Source organism: Cryptomeria japonica, chromosome 6, assembly GCF_030272615.1.
Source record: "Cryptomeria japonica chromosome 6, Sugi_1.0, whole genome shotgun sequence".
NCBI classification, from domain to species: domain Eukaryota; kingdom Viridiplantae; phylum Streptophyta; class Pinopsida; order Cupressales; family Cupressaceae; genus Cryptomeria; species Cryptomeria japonica.
In genome coordinates this window covers 19,825,125-19,851,830 of record NC_081410.1, presented here as the reverse complement: position 1 = coordinate 19,851,830, position 26,706 = coordinate 19,825,125, and the positions used below count along the sequence as shown (strand labels likewise).

The window sequence follows — 26,706 nt, the reverse complement described above, 5'->3', positions numbered from 1 at the left end:
GCCTACTTTGAGGTTCCAATGCCTTGTGTTTCTGCGAAGGAATGCGAGCCCATGTTGGGCACCCAAAGACTCTAAAATGTCTCACAATCGGTTTCCTACCAGCCCAAGCCTCAAAAGGAGTAATACCTATCAAAGCTTTGTGAGGAACCCAATTTTGGATGTGTTTGGCACAACTGATAGCCTCTGCCCAAAAGGCGGGATCAAGAGAACATGCATGTATCATACAACTAGCCATTTCTTTGAGAGTTCTATTCTTGGGCTCTGCAACTCCGTTCTACTGTGGAGTGTAAGCAACGAAATATTGAAGATCAATCCCCTCAAATGTACAAAAATCCTCAAGTCTTTTGTTCACACATTCCCTTCCATTATCTGTGCGAAGAATCTTGACCACTTTCTCGAATTGCTTCTCCACATGAGCCTTGAAGTCTAGAAATTTGTCAAACAGTTCACTCTTATGAATAAGAAAGTAGACCCAAGTGAAGCGGGAGTAGTCATCAATGAAGGTGATGGAAATGGACCTGCTACATCGTCGTGAACAAGTTGAAGAACTTACAAAGCTCTCCAAGCTTTCCCCTTATCAAACTTATGTGCGGGATGCTTGCCCATGGAACACCCTGAACATACACCCTTTGAAAAACTGATTCGAGGTAGACTCGTGACCATATCTTTAGTGCTGAGCTGTTGAAGATAGCGGTAGTTGAGGTGACCAAATCGCTCATGCCATAGCTTACTTTTTGAATTTGAATGAGTAAGAAAGGCCCTAGAAGGGGAACTTGGCACAAATTGGGAGAATGAGTAAAGCCTTGAGTTGTCATTGATTTGTCCCACTGCTACCAAGGCATCATTATCAATTTCCTTTACCACAACTGAATCGGGTGTAAACTCAAATTTTTCCCATTCCCATAGAGAGTGATTTGGTAGATAGAGAGAAGATTGGTAGACAAGTTAGGAACATAAAGAACATTCTCAAATGCTCCATCATCCATGTCAATCAAACCTTTCCCTTCAACCTCAACTTTTTTATCATCTCTTATGTAAATGTGAGGTACCTTTGATGGCTTCAATGAAGAAAACTGCTCCTTTGTAGAACCCATGTGATAAGAGGCACCCAAGTCAAGTATCCATTGCTGTGAAGAACTTGTTGTAGCCACAAATGCTTTTCCTTTTCCCTTAGACTGTAAGGAAGAGGAAGGAGTTGAATCCTTCTTGTTGTAGGCAGATGACAAGTTGATGTTATTTTTCTTAAGAAGATTTGTCAACTCATCAACATGCTTGGCGTGGCATCAATGCTCATCATGACCATACTTCTTGCAATAAGCACAAGTTGGTCTATCCTTCTTAGGTGGATTCCCCTTTTTGGAAGAGGATGAAAAATCGCCTTGTGATGGAGAGGATGATTGTCCTTTTTCCTGCTCTGGCTTTGACTTAGATTGCTTCTTCTTCTTATTGGAATCTTTGCCTTGACTCCCTTGATTAGCCACCAAAGCCTTGGACTTTGAAGACTTGAGAAGCCCCATGTTCAACGACTTAGATTGTTCCAATATCAACATTTCTGTGAAAGCATCAAATGTAGGCATAGTGTAGGAATCCCCCCACTGCCAAATGATGAGATTGGAAGCTAGAAACAAATGTTGCATATTCAGGTGCAAGCTTGTCCAACAAGTTGAATATCAACTGAGCATCCTTTTTGTCAATTCCACAATCCTTAAGCTTAGCTCTTAGCTAATTGTCAATCTTGTAACCTCTGATTTCATCAACTTGACCATACAATTTCTGAAACATTTCCCAAGCCTCTTTGATTGTAGAACACTTCTCAATGTGAAAAATGAGGTCATCTGATACATACTTATGCAAAGTTCCAAGAGCCATGCAATTATTAGTGAGTCATTCTAACCGAGCATTAAGACCAGCCTTAGGGTCAGGTGGTGTTGCTATTGTTCCATCTATGTAATGCGTGAGTCCTTTTTCCCTTAATTTGCTCCATGTTTTAATTTTCCAAGATGCATAATTATGTGGAGTTTGAGGTAGAAATTTATGAGGACTCATAGCAACAAAAATGAAAGAGCACAAGGAAAGAGAGGCACAATCACACAAGACACCCCCCGAAAATTCATTCAATCAAAGAACCCCCCCCCCCCAAAAAAAAAGATGATTTGGCACTTTATACTTAGTGCATGTACAATGGGCCACTTGCAAAAAATGGCAAAGTGGACTTTTGATTTCATCTTTACAACTGCCTCAAAGAGGCCAAAGGAAACTCAAACTGACAATGCAAGAGATCTAAACTAAGATCCAAGCAAATTACAAGTACCAAGTAGGCCAAAGAAGACCAATATCTGAAAGTACAATATCCACTCAAAATATCTGAAAAATGATCATAGATTATGAAAGTAGAGAAAAAAATATGCACTTTAAAAAAAATGGCACCTGAAAAGGATGTCATATGAGCTCAAACGAAATCTTTGAAGTTGCAAAATCAAGGATTGGACAGGTACAACTAAGAGAATCTGAAAATCCTGAAAAAATTGTGCACCAAAATTAGAAAATAACCACACCACTATGGAGAGCACAAAAAATTAGGCCAAATAAAAAAAAAATTGCACCCAAAAAGGATCAAAATTGAGCAAGTTATGAGCCTTCAAAGTTGACCCAAAAAACCAAACTACTCAACGAAGAAGGGTCTAAAATTTTCAAAAAGATGTTGACGCAAGTTGACGTCAACAAAACACTGTGTTAAATTTGACGGCCATCTAACCGTCAAAATGGTTGTCGCACCCCCAAGTTGACCATACGGAAAAGGCTGACTGAGCGGATGACGTGTCAGTTTTTCCACGGGCCAGTGGCCTCTTGCCATGTGGCGGGCGTGGATTCATCGAGGGAATTCATTGATGGGGCCGATGGGAGGCCAATTACCGAGGGGTTGTGTTGGAGCCGGTTGTCGGGGAAGGCTCGATCACCCGTGGCTGGTCAGGCTGCGGGTCTGACGACGCGGTCTGGTGCCGGGCTCACGACGGGTCCCTATGGATGAAGCTGGTTGGTTGACGGGAGAGTTCGTCGGTGATAGAGGAGTCAACGCCGCCTGCTGGGGACGGTACTCTGCTTGCTAGAGGACGACGCTGCCTGCCATGGACGGTACCGTAATGCCCAAATTGGGCAAAATTTTTCTCCAACACCCAAAATCCGACTTTCGCCAAAATAGGTCGAGTTTATATTCGATTTTTATGGAAATGACCTCCCGGACGCAATGGTGAGGTCGAAAACACTCTAGGATGCATCCAAAATGCACATTACCTATTAAATTTATATATTTACTTTTAAATATAATTATTATTTAATAAACTACATCAATAAAATCTCCTTTCATATCTTATTAAAATCATTATAGTTTCCCTATACTTTCTTTCCAAATACTATACAACACTCAATAACCATGAACCATGTAGTGAGGTCCACTTGCACCATTATATTGTGAATATGTATTAATCACATGGTGTAGCGAAGTACCCCTCCCCCCACCCCCCCCCCCCCCCCCCCCCCTCTCTCTCTCTCTCTCTCTCTATTGCAGTATCTTTGCATTGACATCTATGTTAGTTTTTTTAATGATAATCCTAACCTTGAAGTTTGCCTTACATGACACAAAATCACAAAGGTATTTCATTTGCCACATATAAATATATGCTCCATGTCATAATATATATCACATATACAATTTTTTTAATAAGTGCTTGGCAAACTTTTTAAAGTGTCCAACGACATTAGCATGACACACCCTCTGGCCCCACGTGAAACAATTTTGACTAGGAGCTATAAACTAGCGAGGTCACAAACTGGAGACCTCATCCCCATTTATCAAAGCTTAGGCTCAAACTTGTGAGCACCATGGATCGACAAAGGCAAAGGCCTACGATCACAATGACCCAATGGGGGTTTAGACCTTGGTGGCCACAAAAACACCACCACTTAACCAATACATTATGGGAAGAATCCCATATATCACACATACATTAACCATTATGTGAATTCTATATATTTTACATTTCATTTACATAACACACATTTCACCATCACAACTTTCCCTAATCATTCTATTTTCCAATATAATATGAACACATATATGCATTATTTTTTTAATAATATAAATTTTATATATTAATTATAAAATATAAAAGTTATACACTTTAAATTATGATATAGCAAATGCCAGTAAAATTCTAATTCTATCAAGAAAACATATTACAATTTCTTTATCCATATAAAACCTACTCTCATGTTATACCAATTTTTTTATTTTGTTGCACACAATATTATGTGAATGATTTTGAAGGGCATTGAAGGAAGTTAATTCATTACATGTTCACCCCTCTTCTCCATTTACGTGGACACAAAACATCATTCCAAAATGTTTTAGGTTAGAAAATCTAATTTTCTCTAATACACAAAAATAACCCTAAAAAATGTAAATAGATAAGGGAGGGGCCTAATTACAACCCATATTCCATTAATGGTTTACTCCATGTTCACCTAATTGCCCTGTAGTGTCCCTCCTCGATTCATCTTTTGATTTATGCATCGATAGACTTATTTAGACTCTTTGATGTTGTTTTGTTTGATACTTATGACTCTATTAGCATCTCAGATGTTTATCGATGATGCTAGACATTTCATATGAATATTTGACATATGATGATCTATGTGGATGATGACATATCCTAGACTATTATGATGGATGGATTTGTAGTTGATGATTCATATTCACTCATTATTCATGGATGGACTATATTGGTTATGTGATTTTGATGGCATCTTGATTATGCTAACTATGATTGATTGTGACTATCTTATTACTGTATTCATGATAGAGACGATGTCATATCACTCATTGCAAGCATGATATGACATTGCGATTCTCTATCACTTGCTTGATCATTTATAATGTATATTATTGTATATGTTATTTCATGGTTACTGGTGGTTGCAGGATTGCAGGTACTAGACATCGACTCCACCTAGTATCGCAGGTCTAAGCATGTCTTTATCCCAATGGCAAGTTGATTGGAGATGGCATGAGTTCCTTCTACACACTCTAGGCTTGACTTGTCATCCTTGTCAGTTTGAGAGTCTTGTCGTGGGTTGTCATGTTGGTATCTTGTTATGTGATGTTCGACCCTATGATGGCTTGCCTTGTGGCGTCGTGAGTATTTAATTATTCAATTAATTAATATTTGATTCACATAGTTTGTTAATGCTAAATTAAATTGATTTATAGTTTTATTGGATGATTTATTAATATTTATTATGTTATTGCGATTAATGTTTATTAAGCCTTGATTTATTGGTTTATATTTATTTATCGATTTAATGATTTATTATTTATTGTTTAATTATCATTTCTAATGTTGCTATTTATGGTTTTTCATTTCATTGTGGCATTTATTTATAATGCCTTTGATTTATTTTATTGGGCTTTTGATTTATTATTTATTAATTATCGAGTATCTATATTATTATATATTCCCTTGTTACCTTGTGGGGTTAATTAAATATTATAAATCTTACCTACCCTATCATGCTATTGGTTGGAAGATTTGGAGTAAGTAAATAATATTGTATTTTTGGATTATTTTTCCTAAGCTGACATATTCTATGGTTTTGAATGAAATATATTTATTGAGTTTTCTAGGCATTTTGTCGGGTTAGCCTTTCTAGAAAAAAAAATTCCTGCATGATTGAAGATTTCATTTGTGCTTGGAGCATGGATTGATTCAGCTTGGTTGGATTTTGGATTTGGGCTTGCTCTTCTTCGAATTTGCATTACCATAACTTCTAGTTCCAAGTTGGTTGTATTTTTACCTTCTAAAATTTGTTTCTGGAAAGAATTGTTTTCCCATGTCTGCAAAAGTTTGTCTGTGGGGGTGTTGGGAAATGGTTGTGATACATTATTTATTAGTGCATATAATTTTTTTGGGGGAAATATGATATAGTTATATGAAATTTATTTGCTAAGTGTTGCCGTAAATGGTTGAATTAAAGTTGTGTTGCTACGAGTTCCTGTGCGCCTGACTATGACTACTTTTGGGGTTTTTGGGTTTTGTTGGTCCCTACTGTCTATATATCTTGACTTGAATATCATATCATTATAGCCTTGATGTTGCTGTGAGCATCAAAATTTCTTGGCCATTGCTATTGTGAGTTGTTGTTCTCTGTGTGTCATCAAGCTGGGAGTAGCATAATTGTATGCTTGATCAAATCTTTGTTTTTGTGTTATTAGTTCTCCTTGAGTTTATGTTGGTATTGCACCTCTTTTTGGGTTGATTGGTGTCAGGAAGGAGATCTTAAACTCTTTTAAATCGAATCGTAAGTTATCCTTTTTGTTTTCAGAGTCTTTACCTTGTATGCGCTAATTCGTTGTGTGAAAGCGCTAAAACAATGAATGCATTGATCTGCTTTAGGTAAGCGCTAATTTTTCTTGTAAAAGCGCCATGGTATCATGCATATGCGCTAATACAATCTGTAAAGGCATTGTTAAAACCATCATATGCACTATTTCACCAGGCAAGAGCGTTGCAGGAATTAATGGAGGCGTTGTAGGATTAGCTATATGCACTAAACAGTTCGTCAAAAGCATTGTACTGCTCTACATAAGCACTAAATTGCACTGCTTTCATGTCTGTGATCATTTTGAGAATAATGAGTTGATTTTTCAAGTTTGTTTTTTTTACCAGAGGCATTTGTTGATATTCTTGTGTTTCTCAAATATGATTATTGATTAGTATTGGCTATTTTATTGTTGTTTTAGCTCTGACAAGGTGGGTAATACCTTGCTATTGAGGGATGTTTATATATGTTGTTATAGCTCCAACAAGAAGGGGAATGCCTTGTTGTAGAGGATGGATACATGATGTCTCCAGTGAGAAGGTTGTGCCTCGCTATTGAGGATTGCTATTGTTCATGGCAGAGTAAGAGGGATATATACCTTACTCTTGTTTATTAATGTCATGTTTTTTTGTAGAGGCTCTCGATTTACTTTGTTGGCTTTGTTGCATTGGCCCTGCTAATGTTACTTATGCATATGTGGATACTTTCATGATGCTATTTTTGAGCCTCCTTGTTATCTTTATGTATTGTTATGTTCACCCTAAGGTCTCAGAACATGGTTAGGGAGAGTGGGCTTCCATGTGAGGGTTGGGGTCATGAGAGAATAGGCTTTCAAGAGGATTCTTGTAAGGATGCTTGGAGTTTAGACCATTAGGAATCACATTGGAGGTTTTCATGATTTTTAAACAAATGATAACCATAATAATTAATTAATTGGGATGGGTAATTAGGACTCACTTAAATAAGATAATTAAATGGATTTGTTGCCCCACCTCATAGCCCTTGAGTGGAGACTCGGGATGAGCTTGGGAAGACTGTGGAGATGGTAAGTCGAACTCCCTTGACTCTCTCATAGGTTGAGACGGCTCCACATGTCTATCAAAGGAGTGAGTGGAGATCCCACAGTGCCAGGTGGAGATCTCAATGTTATATATATGTGCCCTTCTTTGTGAGGATAACATGTGATGACACTTTTCCCTACATGTGCCCGTGTTCCTTATTCCATGGTTGTTGATACACCTCTGAGAGTTTATGCTTTCAATTTAGCCATGTGATGTGATTTGGCATATTGTTTATGTGGATGCTTTTCAATTGAGATTTTGGCATTGTTGTATCTCTTTGGTTGTTAGGTGTCACCCTAGGTCTAAAGTGTGTGTGGGACCTTGTGTCATCTCCTAGCACGAATGTTGGTTCCTTTGGTTCCACATGGTTGGGTGGTTTGATGCCTTCTTCCATTGGGATGTTCATCGTTGGATGCTTTCATGCGTGGACATGGATTCTTATCTCTTCATCTTATGGATGGATCTTTGTAGTAGATTGATGTATATGATTCATATGGCATGTGTATTTGTAGAATTCATGATATATTTGTATTTGTAGATGAGAGCTATGCTCCTTGATGTAAAATGGAAAATGTATTCATATGTAATGGTAGATGATGTATTAGGTTATGGTTATAATTCTTGTTGTATCATGGACATTGTTTACTTATAGAAACGAGGAGTTAGAGTATATGTTGTGGTTGGAAAGAAGTTATTTCCTATTTGAGTTTACTTCATGGAATGGATGTGTATTTAGAGCTATGTGAATGTCCTTTGTGTTAAAGGAAATGAATTAGTTATGTGATAGATAATATTGGAATGGAGTAATGATGTTAATATAATGAATAAGAGATTTGGGATTAGGAATATTTAGATTGATGTTATTAAAATGAACTTTAAGGGGGGTTTAATGGCGTTGCATGAATGTATTCATGATAGTTAGATTAGTGAATGATCTTATATATATGCATGGAAAGAGGAAATGTTAGATGTGTTAGAACGCATTGGATTATGGTAGTAATCTTGTTGTTATGTTTATGCTGATATGTTATTGGTGATGTTATAAGTAATGACATTGAGATACCCTAGGGAAGGATAATTGTTGAGTTGTATTTATTTCTGCTTGCGTAATTTGTTCTTAAGATTATGTTTAATTGATTAGATGTGTATGTAGAAGATAAATGTTTATTGTATTTGGATATGGAATTATATATATGTGTTACATGAGTAGATGATTTGTTTTTATCTCTATTTGTGTATTAGATGGTTAATTTCTCTAGGGTATTTTGGCGGGCATTACATGACCAATCACTATCTTTAAAAAAAGCTAATACATGATAATTAAAAAGCCAACAAAATATTTTGCATATACCAATGGCTACTTGCTTGTACCCTTAATAGTTAAAATTTTAATATTTAATTGGAGGAGTTGTCTAGCTTTATTGGTACCCATAGTGCATGATTATTGGGACATTTGTGCATAAGTTTTGGTCAAAACAATTTCTAGAAGAATATGTATTAGATTAATTGTGCAAGTTTTTGAGGTGGTTGTAGCACACGATTATTGGAGAGTCTATAAATACATATCAGATGTCACCTCTACATGACTACTTGTTGACCTTTGTGCACATAATGAACCCTCATGCATTCTTCGTAACTACCCAAAAGCTGAAACAATAGTTTTAAGCTCTTAAGTCAAATATGAAGAAACATAAAAAAAATCATCAAAATTTGATGCCATGTTTAGGAGCTTAGGGAGTGCAAAATTAAGGTGGGTGGCTACTTGTACCCTTCTCCCAGGCATGAATTGAGTGTTTTTTCTAGCTATTCTCTTCCTATTGAATCACATTTGCCCTTCATGTCTTAACCATTAATTTCACAAGTTACCTCCTTGTTGCATACTCAAAAGAAGCAAAAAAGAAAATTTGCCATGTGAAATGGAAAAAAAATGACAAAAATAATAACATACGAACATCCATAAAATAAATAAATAAATACATAAACAAATTAGATGTTTCCAATCGTCTTGCATCTTTCTAACCATTGATTTCATAAGTAGGGGATGCGTACTAGTAGCCGTTATAGCTAACTTCATGTACCCACAAATTCTAAACGGTACATCAGATTTCAATGATTATTTTTGGTTGTCTTCGCATGTAACTTAACTCTTATAGCTATTGTTTTGGCTTCTAAGTAGTGACGATGCACGCCGTGGTATTCGTTATGTGCGCAAGGGTCAAAAAGTACACTTTTCAAAGTGTCACCCGATACCTGCTTAAAGATGCCCCAATAACTGTGCACTTAAAATCACCAATACTAATGAACAAGTGCTCTAGTAGTCGTGTGGTATGGGTACCAATACAAGTGCAGAAATGGGCCAATTATGGTCCAAAAAGGCTAAAAAATGAGCAACGATTGATACACGTGTAATTTATTAACGAACTTTTAGTTATTTGTTTTTTGGTTTTTTTGAAAGTTAGTAATTGGGGGGTTGGGTTTGCAAGGAGTGAACGGTAACTGGTGCTCTTCCCTTAGCTCTCTTTTCACATAGTATCATAATGGTTTTGACTATGGGACCGAAAGAATGCATTGACCCCTTAGTGTATTTATAAGTCTAGACTTATAAATACACTATGAAGCCGATGCATACTTATAAACACACTATGGAACTAGTGCATTCTTTCGGCCCCGCTTACGCCGCCTATTGTAACAACCAACCACAATTATATATGCAAAAATGAAAAATCTAAAGTTGAATCTCCATTTCCTTAAAAAAGAATTTAGGTAACCATTTCCCAAGAACAACTCACCCTAACACAGAGAGATCTTAACTACCAATAATGGAGTTGTTGGGCAAAAGCATATGTTATTTACATTCAACAACTTCAAACCTTCACCCAGCCCCAAAATATTTGCTTGAATCACCCCTACATTCCCAACATATGTACCTAGATGCCCAAAAGTACAGACCCAATATGTACAATTGGGGCCCTCACAAATATAGTTTTATTTTTTGCTCTTTCGGGGTCCGGTCCACGCTCACGATCCCATATTTTAACATTACACCATACGAAAGCAAACACGCAACATCGATCCAAGATACGTGTAAAGACAGCATTGGCCCGCCGTCCCACAACTTTTATTCGATGCTTTTGTCTTTAATTTTACTAAAGCCTGGGAAATAAAACCAGACAAATCGATAATAATTTTTTCTCAAAGCGTTATTGCAGAATTTGTGCAAAGCTTGCGCAGCCTGGGCTCCTGAATAATTTCCGAGGATAAAATTTGTGCGGTTTTAGTTTTAAAAGCTGAATTCTGAGCTATCAAAGAGACATTTATTTATTTATTTTATTCGGTCACGGAGGGTTTCGATCCACAGACGTCTGGTTGATTAATTGAGTTTTCAGACAGGGTTTGCTTTTTTCGTTTCAAGGGAGAGGGTTTAATTTTCTGTTGGAGGAAGTACAGATCTTTTGTTATTTGTTCTGTAAATATACAGAAAGAATTATGGCGGCCGCTCTCGTTGATAGAGCGACGAATGATATGTTGATTGGCCCGGATTGGGCGATGAATATTGAGATCTGCGACATCATTAACCACGATCCAGGGTACGTACAATATTATTTGTTTTTCTTTTTCGTTTTGAAAATTTGTCATATTCATCTCGATGTAATTTTAATCATGATATTGACATTTATTTAGTTTGTTTACTAAATGAATTCACCCGTCTTTAGATTTTTTTAAATTGTGTACGTGAATCACACTTGCCGCTTTACACCATGGAATGGTTGACCTTGTTTATTTAAATTTGTTTCTTAAATCATCCCTGCCTCTCTGACACCTTGAATTTGGAGTTTTCAAATCCGTGTTTCAGCCTTTCTGTATTTCCATTACATATTTGCTTCACATGTGTTACTTATATGTATGGACGATAATGTTTGTATTGGCCTTAATTAAATGGAAAATTCCCTTATGGATAGTCAGCCGACTTAGAAGCGACCACCAAGGTCCATCAATTTCTTTTTAATTGGTCAAATCCTTCTTACTTGGATCCCTTCGCTTAGATGCCACAATTGAGCCTCCTTAAATTCTCACAATGCTTGTACCTGGTTTCCTGTGGTGTGGTTAGCCACACCTGGAGTTGGATGTGGTATTTTTATCTAGTTTAAACACTCGATAGCAATTGCATCCAGCATTGCCTGTTGGCTTTGTCACATCCACACTTGGATGCAGTAGTTTACCCAATTTATGATTCAACAACACTTACACCTGTCCTTGTCTGTTGTGATTTGCCACACGAAGAATTGGATTTGGTATTTAACAAATTTTAAACGCTCCTTCTCCTTAATTGGATGCAGTATTATACATAATTTAAACACTCCTCCTCCCTTGGTAAACTCCACACCTAGAATTGGATGTGATAGTTAGCTGTTTCAAACACTGAACACCACTTGCAGTTATCCTCGTCCTCTGGGGTTCACCACACCCAGAACTGTATATTGCAGTCTACTGATTTGTTCATTCCACAGCACTCTTACCTGGTCTTGACTGTCGGGGTTTGCTTATCAAATGTTGTAGTTTACTTGATTTAAGCAGATAACAGCACTTGCACTTGGCCTTGTTCATCAGGATTTGCCACACCCAAAATTGGATGTAGTCGTTTACCTCATTTATACACTCAACAGAGCTTGCACCTGTATTTTTTGTTTGGGTGGGCCACTTTAAGAATTGAGTGTGTTATTTAATCTGATTCAAATTTTAATCATTCAACATTTGTACGTATTAGCTTCTAACATGTTTTGAACTTCTGTGTGAATTTGAACACGGTTCTTGTCAACGAAACCCTGATGTTCTACCATTTGGGTTTATCCCATTCGGGCTCAACCCATTTGACTTTGTTTTGGCCTGATATAATTGAATATGTTACATTTGAATTGCCTGGCACCTGCCCTTGTCTATTTGACCCAGCGTACTATCTTTTGATCAATTTTGAATACTATACATTGTCTTGTTGGAATTTGAAGCCAGGGTTGACTTTGAAAGTTCCAATACTTTTACCACTTGAGCTCAACTTGTCTGACTTAGAATGATACAGTAAGCATTAGAGCAGAGCCTATAAAGAACATTGGGGTAGGCTTGGGCTTTAGTGCGTAGTTATTAGTTCTTGATAAAATGTTCTGTGAATAAAAGCTGAGTTAATTACTTTTTGTAATGATTTTTGATGGCTGTTACTTTTAAACTATAGGTTCTCAATATTTCATACAAATTGTGCTTGCTCTCGGCTATATATTTAGTAAATCTAAAATTTATGCAAGTTTCTAATTTTTAACAAAATTTACATCCATCATCTATAAGTTTCAGAAATTTTGTTGAATAAATTCTGCCTCGTTAAATAGTTTTTCTTCTTAAAATTTATGCATATATTTAAATTTTATTCCTTTAAAAAAAAAAAAGGATTCCAATGACCTTGTCTGTTGGGATAGGCTTGGGTTACATTAATTAGTTCTTGATAAAATGTTTTCCAAGTAAAATTTAAAACTGAGTTATTTTTTTTTATTTACTTATTGTAATGATTTTTGATGGCTATTACCTTTAAAGTTTAGTTTTTTCAATATTTTATATGACCGGTGCTTGCTTCCTGGTTATATATTTAGTAAATCTAAAATATGCTAATTTGACCCCGTGCCTGCTTCTTGGTTATATATATTTAGTAAATCTAGAATATGCCCCCTTTTATAATTTTTATTAAATTTCAATCTGTTGTTACTCTCTTGAATCATGGCTGACTCATGGGTAAATATTTGTTCAAATTAAAATTTATGCCTGTTTCTAGTCCTATTTCAAATGATTCCAATGGTCCATTATCTTAAATTCTGGATATTTGATTTTTGGTTTGGAATCATCGCTTCCTTAAATTATATATCTAACATGTAATTCATTTAATTTTTTTGACAGAATATCCACTGACCAATAGCTAATTTAGGCTCCTGCAAGTGTTTCTAGGCTTACTTCATTGCCTTAAAAAATATTAATGAATGCAATTTATGGAAAAAATTTGAATTATCATAATTTTTAAAATTTTTATCTGGTCATACTAGATCCTCTTGATCATATATACTTAATATGCTGAAAATAAATACAAAATTTTGAGATTTGAATGTTTTGTTTGAATCATTCCTGCATCTTATTTATATGTAAAATTTTGAAGCCTATATGTTTGTTTTGATTTTGGTAACCTTCAACTTTGTTGCCAAGATCAAGGGGTATCTCATCTTGTCTGTTAAATTCACCTAGGACTTGCACCTGGCCCCTTCTGTCTCCTTCCTTCAGGGAATGCAATACCTTTGAAGTTGCATGTGACATTTACTGAATTTTAGCACTTTATTATATCTCCCCTGTTTTTGACATGGGACTTTACTGGGGAATACCCATGATTCCTAATGCGTAAACTCATCGTATTTGACACCCATTGGTTAAGCTTTTATGAATTCTAAATGTCGGAGAATTTGTATCCATCAATACCTTAACACTTGGATCTTTAAATTTGCACTCGAATCAAACTGCTTTTAGGCTATTATTATATTACCATTCACTCTAAAAAGTTTTTTATGGCTTTGGTGCTTAGCTTTTGCTGCTTTAAATGTTAATAATCAAAGCTTTTATTTTCTTCTAGTTAATTGAATATTTTTATTCAAACATTTTTGGATTTTGCCAAGAGTTGTTTTTAGAATTTGTTGTTTTCATGATCAGAATTAAATTAAGCAGAAATCGATCAATTATTGAACAATTGACACAGCAATATACCCTGGGAAAACCCTCCCACTTGAAGGGAATAACCCAGCAACGATATTTCTTATATATATTGAAACAATTTGATTACAATGTGGCCAAACACAAGGCCAATAATGAGATCAGTTACCAGATTGATCTGCAACTAATACAAGAGCACCTCTTTATTAACCAGAGCAAGTATTAATCTCCTTGAACAGGTATTCAAACTGCTGTGTATGAAGCGAACTGAAGAATGTATGTGTGTGTTCGATGCAAGTGAATGAGCCAGCCTTATGTATAAATATGTGGATCGTACCCCTTCTTGAATAGTTGGCCTCCAATAGAGGCAATCATTCAAATGTGAAGAGAGACGTCTCTTTAATAAATTAATAGAGGTGACTCCTCCTTGAGTCAACATTAAGAGATACGTCTTCTTAATAACAGAATAAACATTATTTAAAGTGGGTGGCGATTCTTAATGAGCATCAGCCTCTCAAGGAAATTAGGAATATATCTCCCGCCGCTACATACTTCAACAGAATTAAGGTTCAAACTACTATTATCTTAATTCTTATTGAAGTCTACATAACCTCGCCCATCTCAACTTTCTACTAAAGTTTATGCAAGATCTTATTTCTCTGAATTTACTTTAGTTGAAAATTGGAGATTGGAGAAATTACTTTTAATATGACTGAGATGATTCATATGGTGGACATTATGAATTATACCTTTATATTTCCTTTGAAGGTATCGTGATTATTTATCAATAGTTTTACATGATCATGTGCTGATATATTGTTGTTACTTAACAAATAGTTAGACAGCACATGAATGCACATACAGGTCCTATTGATTAATGCTATGGTTAAATGCAAATTATGATTACATTTCTTCCTTCATGTTTTTTTTTCTCATTTCTTGATCATGGTTTACTGGTAGAAATTCGTAAGCTACTGTTTCTTGAATTTTATCTTGTTTTGCCCAAATTTTTGATTGAAATAGGTTGGAGAAATTTTTTGGCACATGACATTTTGACAATATATGTGTGTTGCATGGAACCCTACCTATACTTGAAGGCATGACTATCGGACATAGCCCAATGCAATTTTTTATGTTTTGCTTTTTAGAAGTTGAGTATGGATTTGGGTATGGCAGCTCCTATTAGGTTCAGAGGACCTTCATGGTACATGCTGTTTTTCATAATTTACCACTTTTAACCAAGCTCTAAATCTTTCAAAAAATGGACTTTTAGGGTTAGCTTTTATTTCATTTTTTGTTTGAAACAAAAATGCAATTTATAGTTAGTAATTTTTCTTCTCTCTTAAAAATTCTTTTTTATTGAAAGTTTGCAGGTTCTCCCCAAGCATGGCCCCATCTTGAACATTCTGTCTTGGTATGTTGAATGGACAGGCCAGGGCCATACATGGATTGGAATTAAAACCTGGCCTGGACCAGTCTGGGTTCATTCATGATACATGGTAATCCCGGTAGTAGAGCTAATTTATAACACAGAAGTGTTGTAGAGACAAATGATGCTACACAAATGGCCCCATCTTGAACATTCTGTCTTGGTATGTTGAATGGACAGGCCAGTGCCATACATGTATTGGAATTAAAACCTGGCCTGGACCAGTCTGGGTTCATCCAGGATACATGGTAATCCCAGTAGTAGAGCTAATTTATAACACAGAAGTGTTGTAGAGACAAATGATGCTACACAAATGTAACAAATCAACAAGATGCTTGCTCAAACCCTCATCAGGATCTACTCTAAACAGTTTTAATGCCTTGCACCTCGGGGTAGCAGGACTCATGGAAACTCGAGAAACAATCACTACCTTCTTGCAGCATCTTATATGTTCTTCCAATGCTACTCTGCATTTCAAACTTTTCTTATTTATGAATGGACAATTTATATCAATTTGTGCCCTATCGTCACATTGTTTTCCTCTAAGATTTTCACCACTGCGTGCACTTTTTAATGGGCACTCTATCTCTTCCACATGGAGGTTGATGCAAGACAGAAAATACTCCCCGTCTGATAACCTTAAAACTCAAAACATAAATGCAGAAACGGAGATTCTCTGTTCTTTAACAGCACATAGTTTACAACAAGAAACAACTTTTATTCCATCAAATACTTCAACAACATACAACAAAATTAGCTTTCTCTGCGCACTCTCTTAATGCTCTTCTTCTCTGCAATTTAATTTGTTTTTGGTTTCAATCTGCAAACCAAGGTAATCCCAATCTGCGAACCCTGGTATTCTTCTTACACGCACACACACTTTGTAATCTTCTACTCAACAAACAGTACCTTCTCCCCTGCATAGCCTCCTTTTTGCAGGCCCCACACTTCTCTGTTATGTTCTACACAGCCGTCGTCTTTCTCTGTATTTGGCCGACTCCACCGTCTTGATCGATTCCCAACTCCCTTACTTGGTCGACTCCCCCTTTGTTTGCCTGCATGCTCTCTTTCTTATATTCTCTTTGCCACAGGCTTTTCAACTTCTTTTACTAATGCTTCACTTTTATTTATTAGTTTATAATTTACAATGCAGCCTTCTTGCGCAGGTGTTTTCTTACATTCTTGTTGCCTTTTCATCTGCAAAGGTTTTCCTTGTTTCATATTGCCCTTCGATGCCTATTCATATTCTTCATGGTTTGATTGTGCCATTTGTTTCATTTGTGGCGTTTTTAAAACCTCTGTTATTTTATTCACCGCCTCTTGCATTTTAGTTTCTCTTGATTTACTTTTGCCATCGACCCTGAGCCTTTTGTCTTCTCATCTTATGCACCCCCTTAGTCTTCAAATCACAGCCAATTCACATTACTATGCAATAGCTTGAAGCCCAATTTGGTTTCTCTCCTACACACATGATCAAAATCTTACACAACATATTTCCTTGTCCATGCTATCTTCTCTGTTTTGTTTGTGCAGGGCTGTTTCTGTTCCACCGTTTACACTTCACATTCCAATCTTTTTGTTTGGTTTTTCCCATGATGCCTCCACACGCTCCACTTATCCCTTCATCACATGAGAAAAGGAAGCTGATCAGTACCTGTCATTTGTATTTGAACAAAAATTTCTGAGCTTTTCCAACAAATACATTTTAGTTTTACACCTGTTATTTGTCTGGAAGTTTCTAAGGCTTGGTTCCAAGGCTCCCATTTTGGCACATGTTTGATGGATGCTGGCAAAGGTTGCTGTGTTTGGCTTTGATGGATGCTGGTTGTATTTGTTTGAACCAGCCAATTGTATTTGTTTGAAAGTAATTAAAACCTTGTCAAACAGTTCACGTACCAAGTTTTTGCTTCCACATTTCATATACATGTCTACCAAGGCAGTCACAACTACAACTTGTGGTAAAATTCTTTATGAATTGATGCATGTCCATGCACTTGTTAAATTTTGGATCAGAATTCAATTTTCAGAATTTCAGAATAATATTTCTTTGAAATATATCAATTCTGAAGTAATATGTTTTATATTCTGAGGATGTAGATTGGTTTGAAAGTTTTTTTTTAGTCTGTTGACTTCTAGCAAAAAAAAACCTCAGTGTATATATTCAAGTTATATCTGAATGTGCACAGCATATATACATATATATATATATATATATCAATGATCCACACATTAGATCTGTTTCGACAGTATTACATGAATGTGCACAGCAAGGGATACACAGGGATCGCAGCATATGAACAGCAAATAACCCCTGAAGATAATACAGAATATTCACAGCTATATCTCCACGAACATCACACATATATACAACAAATTCCTATCAAGTATTATATGAATCTTTATGCAGTATATACTTCGACCATGATATATCTTCTAAAGCTTGGATCGAACACATGATATACCCGTCCAAGACAAATGAAGGGACATGACCCCAATTGGGGTACCCTGTCAACCAAAGGGTGCAATAAGGATAGATAAATCCGATCAACACTCTTTCAATACTAATTAAATATTAGTTAAAGAAGTTAATACTAACTAATACATTAACATGAGGAAAAACAAATAGAAAAGAAATCGTAGATGAAGGTCAGCAATAAGGAGGTTATTAAACAAAGTATTATTGATGATGAATGCGGCAGTCAGGAGAAAGATATCTCTTGCTGCTAATATGAACAACACTGTTCCAAGCTTCCACTTCAGAGAGTAGTGGTTTTATTTTAACTTGCTTATCACAGCTAGCCAAATAGAGAGATGCCGACCAGAACTGAAAACCAAACCAAACCAAATCAAATGAACATGAAATGTTTTTGGTTGGTGCTGATTGCCAGTCTGCCTGCATGCTCCTGCACCAGAGGTCTTTTTCAATGGGCAGGCTCTTTTTACCAACCACTGGGGAAGCAACTGTAGAATTGAGATTCTCTGCATAGTGTATCTTCAGAAGCAGAACCTTCTCAAAGACCTAAATTCTGACCTTAACTCTTACTTCGGTGAAATCTTCTCATCTTAAACTCTTCATTATCAAACCCAAATTCATTACATGGAGATTTTGTGCATGGTGAATCTTCACTAGCATGAGAACCCTCTCATGGCTTAAATCCCAACCTTGACTCTTTCTTCAGTGAAATCTCCTCCTTTATCAAACCCAAATTCATTTAAAAATTCTCCATGGAGTTTCTCTGGTCAAAGGTAAACACATTATAAGAAATTCCATGCTGAGCTAATCTACAACAGCAGAAGTTAGAAACCTCTCAAGAGACTTAGACCCCACTCCTGACCCTGTGGCTTGCAAAATCCCCTCATCTGAAACTCCTATTCATCAAACCCAGATCCATTTCACAAATTCTCCAGAAAGATTTTCTGCTCAAAGATAAGCACATTATAATCCCACCTCTACATTTTCAGCAGAGAAGTATCTTTTCAACAATCTCCCCTGTTTGCCCTTTACTCCTTGCCCCACTTTCCATCACTGCTTTTGTGAAGAATGCTCTTTAAAATGGTCAAAGTAGAACTAGGATGGTTGAGTGCCTTGATATAATACTTGTGGTTCCTTCATCAAGAGTTTCAAAGCTACCCCAGCTAGTAGGTATCCTTTATTTGCCCCAAAGAGACTGAAACTACATTATCCATCAGTTTAAGTACTTATTAGATTTCTTTTTTTAATCTCATGAACAAATTATGTGATTTTAATTAATGTTTCCCAGATTTCCATGTTTCTCCCTATCTTAGCATGTCTTTCATTCTGCAATTAGACAATTTTCCTTTTGCATTTTGAGCCTAGTTTTCTCTCGTAATTTATGTTAATTATTTTAGAAATGTTTGATTGTATCTTTATATGATTTGATTTGATTCCTTTTTTATTGGTTTCTTTGTACTTTAAAAAAATAAAAGATCAAACAAAGCATTCTCTTAAACATATTGTGATATTCTTGAGCTGTAGTTCCTATTGTAAATTATATAAGATCACTTACAATTGTGATGGCTTTTTTTCGTTATAAACAGACAAGCAAAGGATGTAGTCAAAGCAGTGAAGAAGCGCCTTGGGAACAAGAACCCTAAAATACAACTTCTTTCTCTCACGGTATGTAATTTAGAAAAATTTAACATGGCAAATTAGGCAAAACTTTTGGTAGTTTACGTTGGATTTTTAATAAAAACAGTATAGATTTTGTTAAGATAGCCAATAGAGTTCACAAAGAATTACAAGAGCAACACTAGGAGAAGCTTCTTATAAAGTAAAGAAAAATAATGTTACCAAACTTGAATATAATGCACTGTACTTATCATAAAGACCAACTACCATATGAGATATCAGAAATATAAATTAAAAACCTGAATGCTTTATACTCAAATGTTTGTATCCACTAGATTTTGATTTGATCTATCTTCATTTGTGTTGTTGGAGCTGATGTGCAAATCTGTGCATGTTTTCCTAAGATGTCATTTTGGACATCATAAAAGAAACTCCTAATGGAAATCAGGCCAAAATTAATGATGGGACATGATGGAGTCATGCACAGTTTTTGAGCAGTAATGAAAATGTGAACTTTTTGTAGGGGTGACTTTATAGACAACCAATCTCGATTCACTGTCAGCTTCTTTAATATACGTTCTTTGAGCCCTTTGAAATTGCCATTGCAACCTTCTGTTCCAAGGCCCCAAATTTCACACCACTATTATAAGGCTAAAATAGTTTTGTAAGCACTGAAACAAAAGGGATAAAAAACATAAAAGAGCAGCAGTATGCTCTTGTTCGATGATCCTGTTGCCTCTGGAACACCACCATTGCATTCATTGTCATATTAAACTTGCGTCCTTCAAAGTGCTTCCATGAGAACACTTCTTTGATCATATTAGCCTTGGTCTTCCCCTTCTTTGGACTTGCTTGGGGATGTGCTTGGTCTTCCCCTAATTTTGGACTTGCTTGGGGATGTGCCTTTTTCTTTTTTTGTTCCCACGTGTGTATGACTAATGTCTAGGGCCTTTTTTTACCCTGGTTCATTGCTATTGTACCTGCTGTATGTTTCAGTCCCATTGATCTCTTTTTGGTCATTTGTGGACATTAATATATTTTCTTTCTTTGTCACATTGGATGTTTAGGAACATATTTCTGACATGGCTGCTTATACAAATTGGATATAAAAACTTATAACAGGGGTAGTGTTAATTTTAAGATCAGACTGATAACAGTAAGCAGAAAATAACAAAGGAAACATACATAACGCAGCAGTACCTTAAGAAAACCTCCCTCTTGGAGGTGAAAAACACTTAACTCAGACATCAGTATAAGTCTTACAACTTCACTTCACACATGAAGTGGTATAATCCTAAGTTACCGGTACTTCAGGTTTTGCCCCCGAATCCGGATACGATACGTATCGGATTCGGATTCGCCTCGGAATCCCTGTGGATTCGGACAGGGTACTGATTTTTGCCTCCTGAAACGCATCCGTTTTTGGAGTCCCGATTCCAGACGCATCCGGTGTAGACGTGGCGATTCCATAAGGTTTTTTTGACGAATCCGCATCGGACACAAATTTCGAGGGTTTTTTTACGGGTCGAATCATGTCTTTTCACGTTTTAAACCTAAAGCAAAGCTAAAATTAAAAAACGCGAAATCATTATTCCACGCGAAACAGTGAGAGGAAAATCGAAAAATGCAGGTTTGAGAGGAGGCGCAACGACAGAGGTGAGAGGAGGCGCTAGGGCAGGAGGCGCAACGGAGGCGCGACGGCACAGAGGCTTCGACGGAGGCGCTCGGGCAGGAGGCGCAACGGAGGCGCGACGACGGCACAGAGGCGCGACGCCACAAAGGCACGACGGAGGCACGAGGACGGCACAGAGAGGCGAGACGGGAGGTGCCAGGCAGGAGGGCGACGGCTGACAACCAGCGCAGGTTTTAAATTTTAAATTTTTTTTAAGTTTGTTAAAATAATGATCATAGTTTGTTAAAAAATTAAATTTTATTATAGTTTTTAAAAAAATTTATTAGTTTGTAAAATTTTATTATAGTTTTTAAAAAAATTTATTAGTTTGTAAAATTTTATTATAGTTTATTTAATAATTTATATAAAATTTAAAAATTAAATTTAATAATTTATTTAAAATGAAAGTAATTAAATTTTAATTTTTAATTACACAAATTATTATAAACTATAGTTTGTTTAATAAACTATTAAACAAACTATAGTCTATAATAATTTGTGTAATTAAAAATTAAAATTTAATTACTTTCATTTTAAATAAATTATTAAATTTAATTTTATATATTTAACATTTAGAATCTATTGTTTACTATTAATTTATTAAATATTAATAATTATTTTTTAATTTGTTGTAGAAATCATAATGGCAACGACTACTAGCTCTACTCCTCAACGGACTTTCAAAACTGACCCAAATTCACCTTTATGGAAATATGTCAAAATAATAGACCAAGTAAAAGGTGGTGGAACATTTTTATGGATATGCAACTTCTGTAGTACGAAAAAAACTAGCTCCTACAGTCGTGTCAAAGCCCATTTTTGTGCCATTCCCCAACAAGGAATCAAACCATGTCTAGGAAAGAATGGAAATGGGATGTCACCTCAAGAAATAGCAGGATATATTAGAGAGCAAGAGGAAGCAGATGCAAGAGTTGGTCGTGCCTCAAACCATCCTTTGTTGACAGGAAGAGGAAGTAAATCAAAGAGGCCCCCTACTTCTCCATCTTATAGCGATTTTCCTGATATCGTGGTAGAGAGCCACCCATTCTTGGACCCAATTAGTGAAGAACCTGTTATTGTGAAGAGAAGCAAGGGACCATTAGAGAGAGCATTTAAGAATGATGCTAGAGAGATTGCAGATCAATCCGTTGGAAGATGTCTATATGCAAACGGTTTGTCATTTAATGTGGTACGATCACCATATTGGCAGGATATGTTGAAAAAGGTAAATGAGGCTCCACAAGGGTACACAGGGCCAGGTTATGAGAAGGTGCGTAGCACCTTACTAGCAAAGGAGGTAAAAAACATAGACAATGCATTGGCTCCCATTAGAAATTCATGGAAACAAACAGGGGTGTCCATCATTTCAGATGGATGGAAGGATACCAAAAATCGGCCATTAATTAATGTAATTGCAGTGTGCCCTAAAGGGGCAATGTTTCTGAAAGCTGTGGATTGTGAGGGACAGATGAAGGATGCACAATTTATTGCTAACATCCTTATACAATGCATTCAGGATGTGGGACCTCAAAATGTTGTCCAAGTAATAACGGACAATGCAAAGAATTGTAGAGCTGCAGGTATGTTGATTGAGACACGGTTTGAACACATATTTTGGACACCTTGTGCTGTCCACTCTCTCAACCTCATGCTACAAAAGATAGGCAGGAAAATAGATTGGATCAAACAAATTTATGTTGAGGCTGAAGAGATCCAAATGTTCATCACAAACCATAACATGTCACAGGCCATTTTCAGATCATTTTCACAGTTGGAGTTGCTAAAGGTAATTGAAACACTTCAATTTTTAAAATCTACATTTCACTTTGATGGTTACTTAATTTTTATTTTTTTATCATGTCTTCTTTGTATTCTAATTTTTATTTTTAATTTTTGAATAGGTTGCCGAGACCCGATTTGCATCCAACACAATCGTCTTGAGGCGACTTGTGAAGGTGCGACAGCCACTTGCTAGCATGGTAATTAGTCAAAGTTGGTCCCTATGGAGGCAATCCAATACTGAAAGGGCAGCAAATGTAAAGCGCATGATCCTAGATGACACTTGGTGGGATCGAGTGGAATATCTTTTGAGTTTCACTGAGCCCATCATGAGTATGATCCGTTATACTGACATGGATCACCCATGTTTGGGAGAGGTATATGATGGCATTGACTCGATGATTGAGAAAATGAAAGCCATCATCAATGCAAAAGAGCAAGATCCCGAAGAAACTTTCTTCAAAGAGGTTCAATCAATTTGTGTTGAGCGGTGGAACAAAATGACCACCCCACTACATCTTCTTGCATTTGCATTGACTCCCAAATTTTATAGTGATGAAATGCTTGCTAAGCCATCAAGGGTACCACCATATAGAGATTCAGAAGTCAGTGAAGGGTGTAGGACAGCACTTACTAAACTCTTCCCAGATTCTGAAATGGAGGATTTAATGACAAGTGAGTTTGCTGATTTTGTAGCCTCCAATGGTCAAAGTGTTTCCGCTCTCCGTGACAAGTATAAAAAGGATTCTCATGCTTGGTGGTACCTCAATGGCCATACATCACCAAACCTTCAAACTCTTGCAATCAAAGTTTTATCGCAAGTAAGTTTCATAATTTTTATTGCTCTCTAAATTTAGATTTTTTACTATTTTATAATTGTCACCCTCTCACTTTGTGTCAATTATTCAATAGGTTGCTAGTTCCTCTTCATCTGAGCGAAATTGGAGCACATACTCCTTTATCCACTCAGTGAAACGCAACCGACTGGCAGCAAGTAAGGCAGAAGAGCTCGTTTATGTGCATTCAAACTTGCGCCTTCTTACTCATAAACAAAATGAGTATAAGGATGGGAGCACAAAGTTTTGGGATGTAGATCCAGAGCGAACTGATTTGGATTTTTCAGCTGCCACACAATCTTTACTTTCTGGGGAGTCTGATAGCCAATGTGCTGCTAGTGCAAGTGGTAGTGAGGCTGCATGTGGTTCCAGTACTCTACCTACATCATCTAATGTCAATGATGATGTTGATCTTGATCTTCCTAGTGACCCATATGATGCTATTGCTGATTATTAGTTGTGTCATTTTATTGTTGAACGGTTGAGCCAGTGAACAATGAATTCGATATCTATCATAACATTCAAAGTTTGTAATTTTGTTATAGACTTATAGTTATATCAATATGAATCATATATGATAGTTCCAAGTTTTGTTTAGCATATGGATGATATGTGGGATTCTAAATTTAATTTTTGTTTCTACTTATTAGAGTGTATATATGTATATATTTATGATTTTTACCTTTTTTTGTACGGACGTACCCATACGTACCCAGGCCCCCCCTAAAAAAAATGCCGTACCAGCGTACCGTACCCACGTACCCGTACCCGTACCGGCAACTTAGGTATAATCAGCAGATAACCCGAATTAGGGCACACAGCAGAATGAACAACACTTATCTGAGAAATTCACAATCTGATGCAGAATATTCTCTAGGTCTGAAGGTGACACACAGCTCTTAGAACAAGTTTGCTTCCCTGTGTGTGGATTCGCCAGCCCTAGCAGCAGTTTGCTGATCTCAGAGATGTATTCGCCAGCTGTAGATGAAACCTTGAATGAGTTTGCTGATTAGAAGAACAAATTTGCTGTGGATGAGCAGTAGTAATTTGCTGATCATGAGAGGATGATTTTGTGACCGTGTATATGATGCTTGTAAATGACTTTGTATATATATGTGACAAACTAACCTAGAAGCCTTAGGTCGGCCTTGCTAATTGAATTCATAATAATCTAAGGTTGGCGCCCAATAGAGGGTCAGACCAATAATCATTTACAAGTTACATTTATATAGGGCCTGTCCTATCCACAAGTTACATTATATATAGGTCTTGCCCAATATTCATAGCAAGATATAATTACAAGTTACATGTATTTGATTTGCAAGGTAATCCGAACTAGCTATTATTTCAACAGGTAGTACTACTACAAGATCTCACAAACTTACTAAGCATTCTCCAATCACAATACTGAAAAATAAATTGAATGAATGATTCAATAATCGGATGATTACATTGAACGATATACACATGTATATATAGAGGTTACAAGACGATGTTCTATAATTAGAACATAACCTTAAAGTAAAAGATTAAAGAGCTAAACGATAAATTAAGCGTAAAAGCTAAATTAAGCTTAAAAGCTAATTAACTAAAAAGAAAAAGCTAAATTTTAAATAAAGCTTGAAAGCTAATTAACTAAAAAGAAAAAGCTAAATGCTAAATAAAGCTTAAAAGCTAATTAACTAAAAAGCTAAATGATTATTAAACAAGGAACTAAATATAGGTGATTAAAATATAATTAAATATTCTAATACCCTCCTTCAATGGTCATGCTATCTATCACACCAAGCTGCCCTCTAAATTTGAGAAACTTTGCCGGGCTCAAGGACTTGGTGAGGATATCTGCAGTCGGATCTTCTATAGGAATGTATTGTAGTATCACTGATCCATCTTCAACATATTGGCGGATGAAATGACAATGAAGCTCCACATGCTTTGTCCGCTCATGGAAGATTGGATTTTTGGCTAACTTTAGAACCTCTTGATTATCACAAAACAAGGGAGTAGGTCCTGGTTGAGACATTTGCATGTCTGCAAGCGCATCCTACGTAGCCAAATTGCCTCACATGCTGCCTTAATAGTTCCCCGATACTTTGCTTTGGTCGAGGAAAGAGCTTTTGCCTGTTGCTTCTTGCTGGTCCAAGTGACTGCACCTGTACCCAAGCTGAAAACATACCCAGAAGTTGACTTTCTGTCACCAACACAACCTGCCCAATCTTAGCTTGTGAAACCAACCAGCGTAGGATCTTTGCTTCTGCTGTACAGAATGCCAAAATCAGGAGTGCCCTTTACATATCTAAGCACACGCTTCGTTGCAACCCAATGTTCAACTTTTGGGGCTGATATGAAGCGAGAAATATAGCTCACAGCATAACTGATGTCAGGTCTAGTGGTGGTGAGATAGATGAGGCTGCCCACTAGTTGCTTGAATGAAGACTCATCCATTACAGGTGAATCTGATTTGGCTGATAATTTGAGCCCTATCTCCATAGGTGTAGATGCAAGTTTACAATCTTGCATTCGAAACTTATCTAGTAGGCTCTTGGCATACTTTGATTGAGAAATGAATATGTGGCTATCAGACTGCCAAACCTCTACACCGAGACAATAATGGAGAAGTCCCAAATCTGTCATATCAAAATGCTGACACAAATTCTGTTTGACTTGCATGATCAGATGTGCTGCATTGCCAGTAATGATGAGATCATCAACATAGACTACTAGAAATAGAATAT

The 26,706-nt window shown here is 36.4% G+C and overlaps 2 protein-coding genes across 2 annotated transcripts in view; both read left to right on the top strand.

The window, feature by feature from the left end:
• Positions 1 to 10,585: 10,585 nt before the first annotated feature.
• The window catches only part of LOC131048024 (TOM1-like protein 4), a 58,220-nt gene continuing 42,099 nt past the window's right edge, over positions 10,586 to 26,706 (top strand). The window contains exons 1-2 of the mRNA XM_057981851.2: positions 10,586 to 11,023; positions 19,654 to 19,732. Of these exons, the coding sequence (XP_057837834.2) occupies positions 10,923 to 11,023; positions 19,654 to 19,732 (180 nt within the window). The 5' untranslated portion in view covers positions 10,586 to 10,922. The remainder of the gene's footprint in view (positions 11,024 to 19,653; positions 19,733 to 26,706) is intronic.
• LOC131060148 (uncharacterized) lies at positions 21,962 to 24,736 on the top strand. Its single transcript, XM_057993262.2, has 3 exons — positions 21,962 to 23,142; positions 23,258 to 23,956; positions 24,048 to 24,736. Exons 1-3 carry the CDS (start codon positions 22,000 to 22,002, stop codon positions 24,426 to 24,428), a joined length of 2,223 nt encoding a protein of 740 aa, XP_057849245.2. The 5' UTR covers positions 21,962 to 21,999; the 3' UTR covers positions 24,429 to 24,736.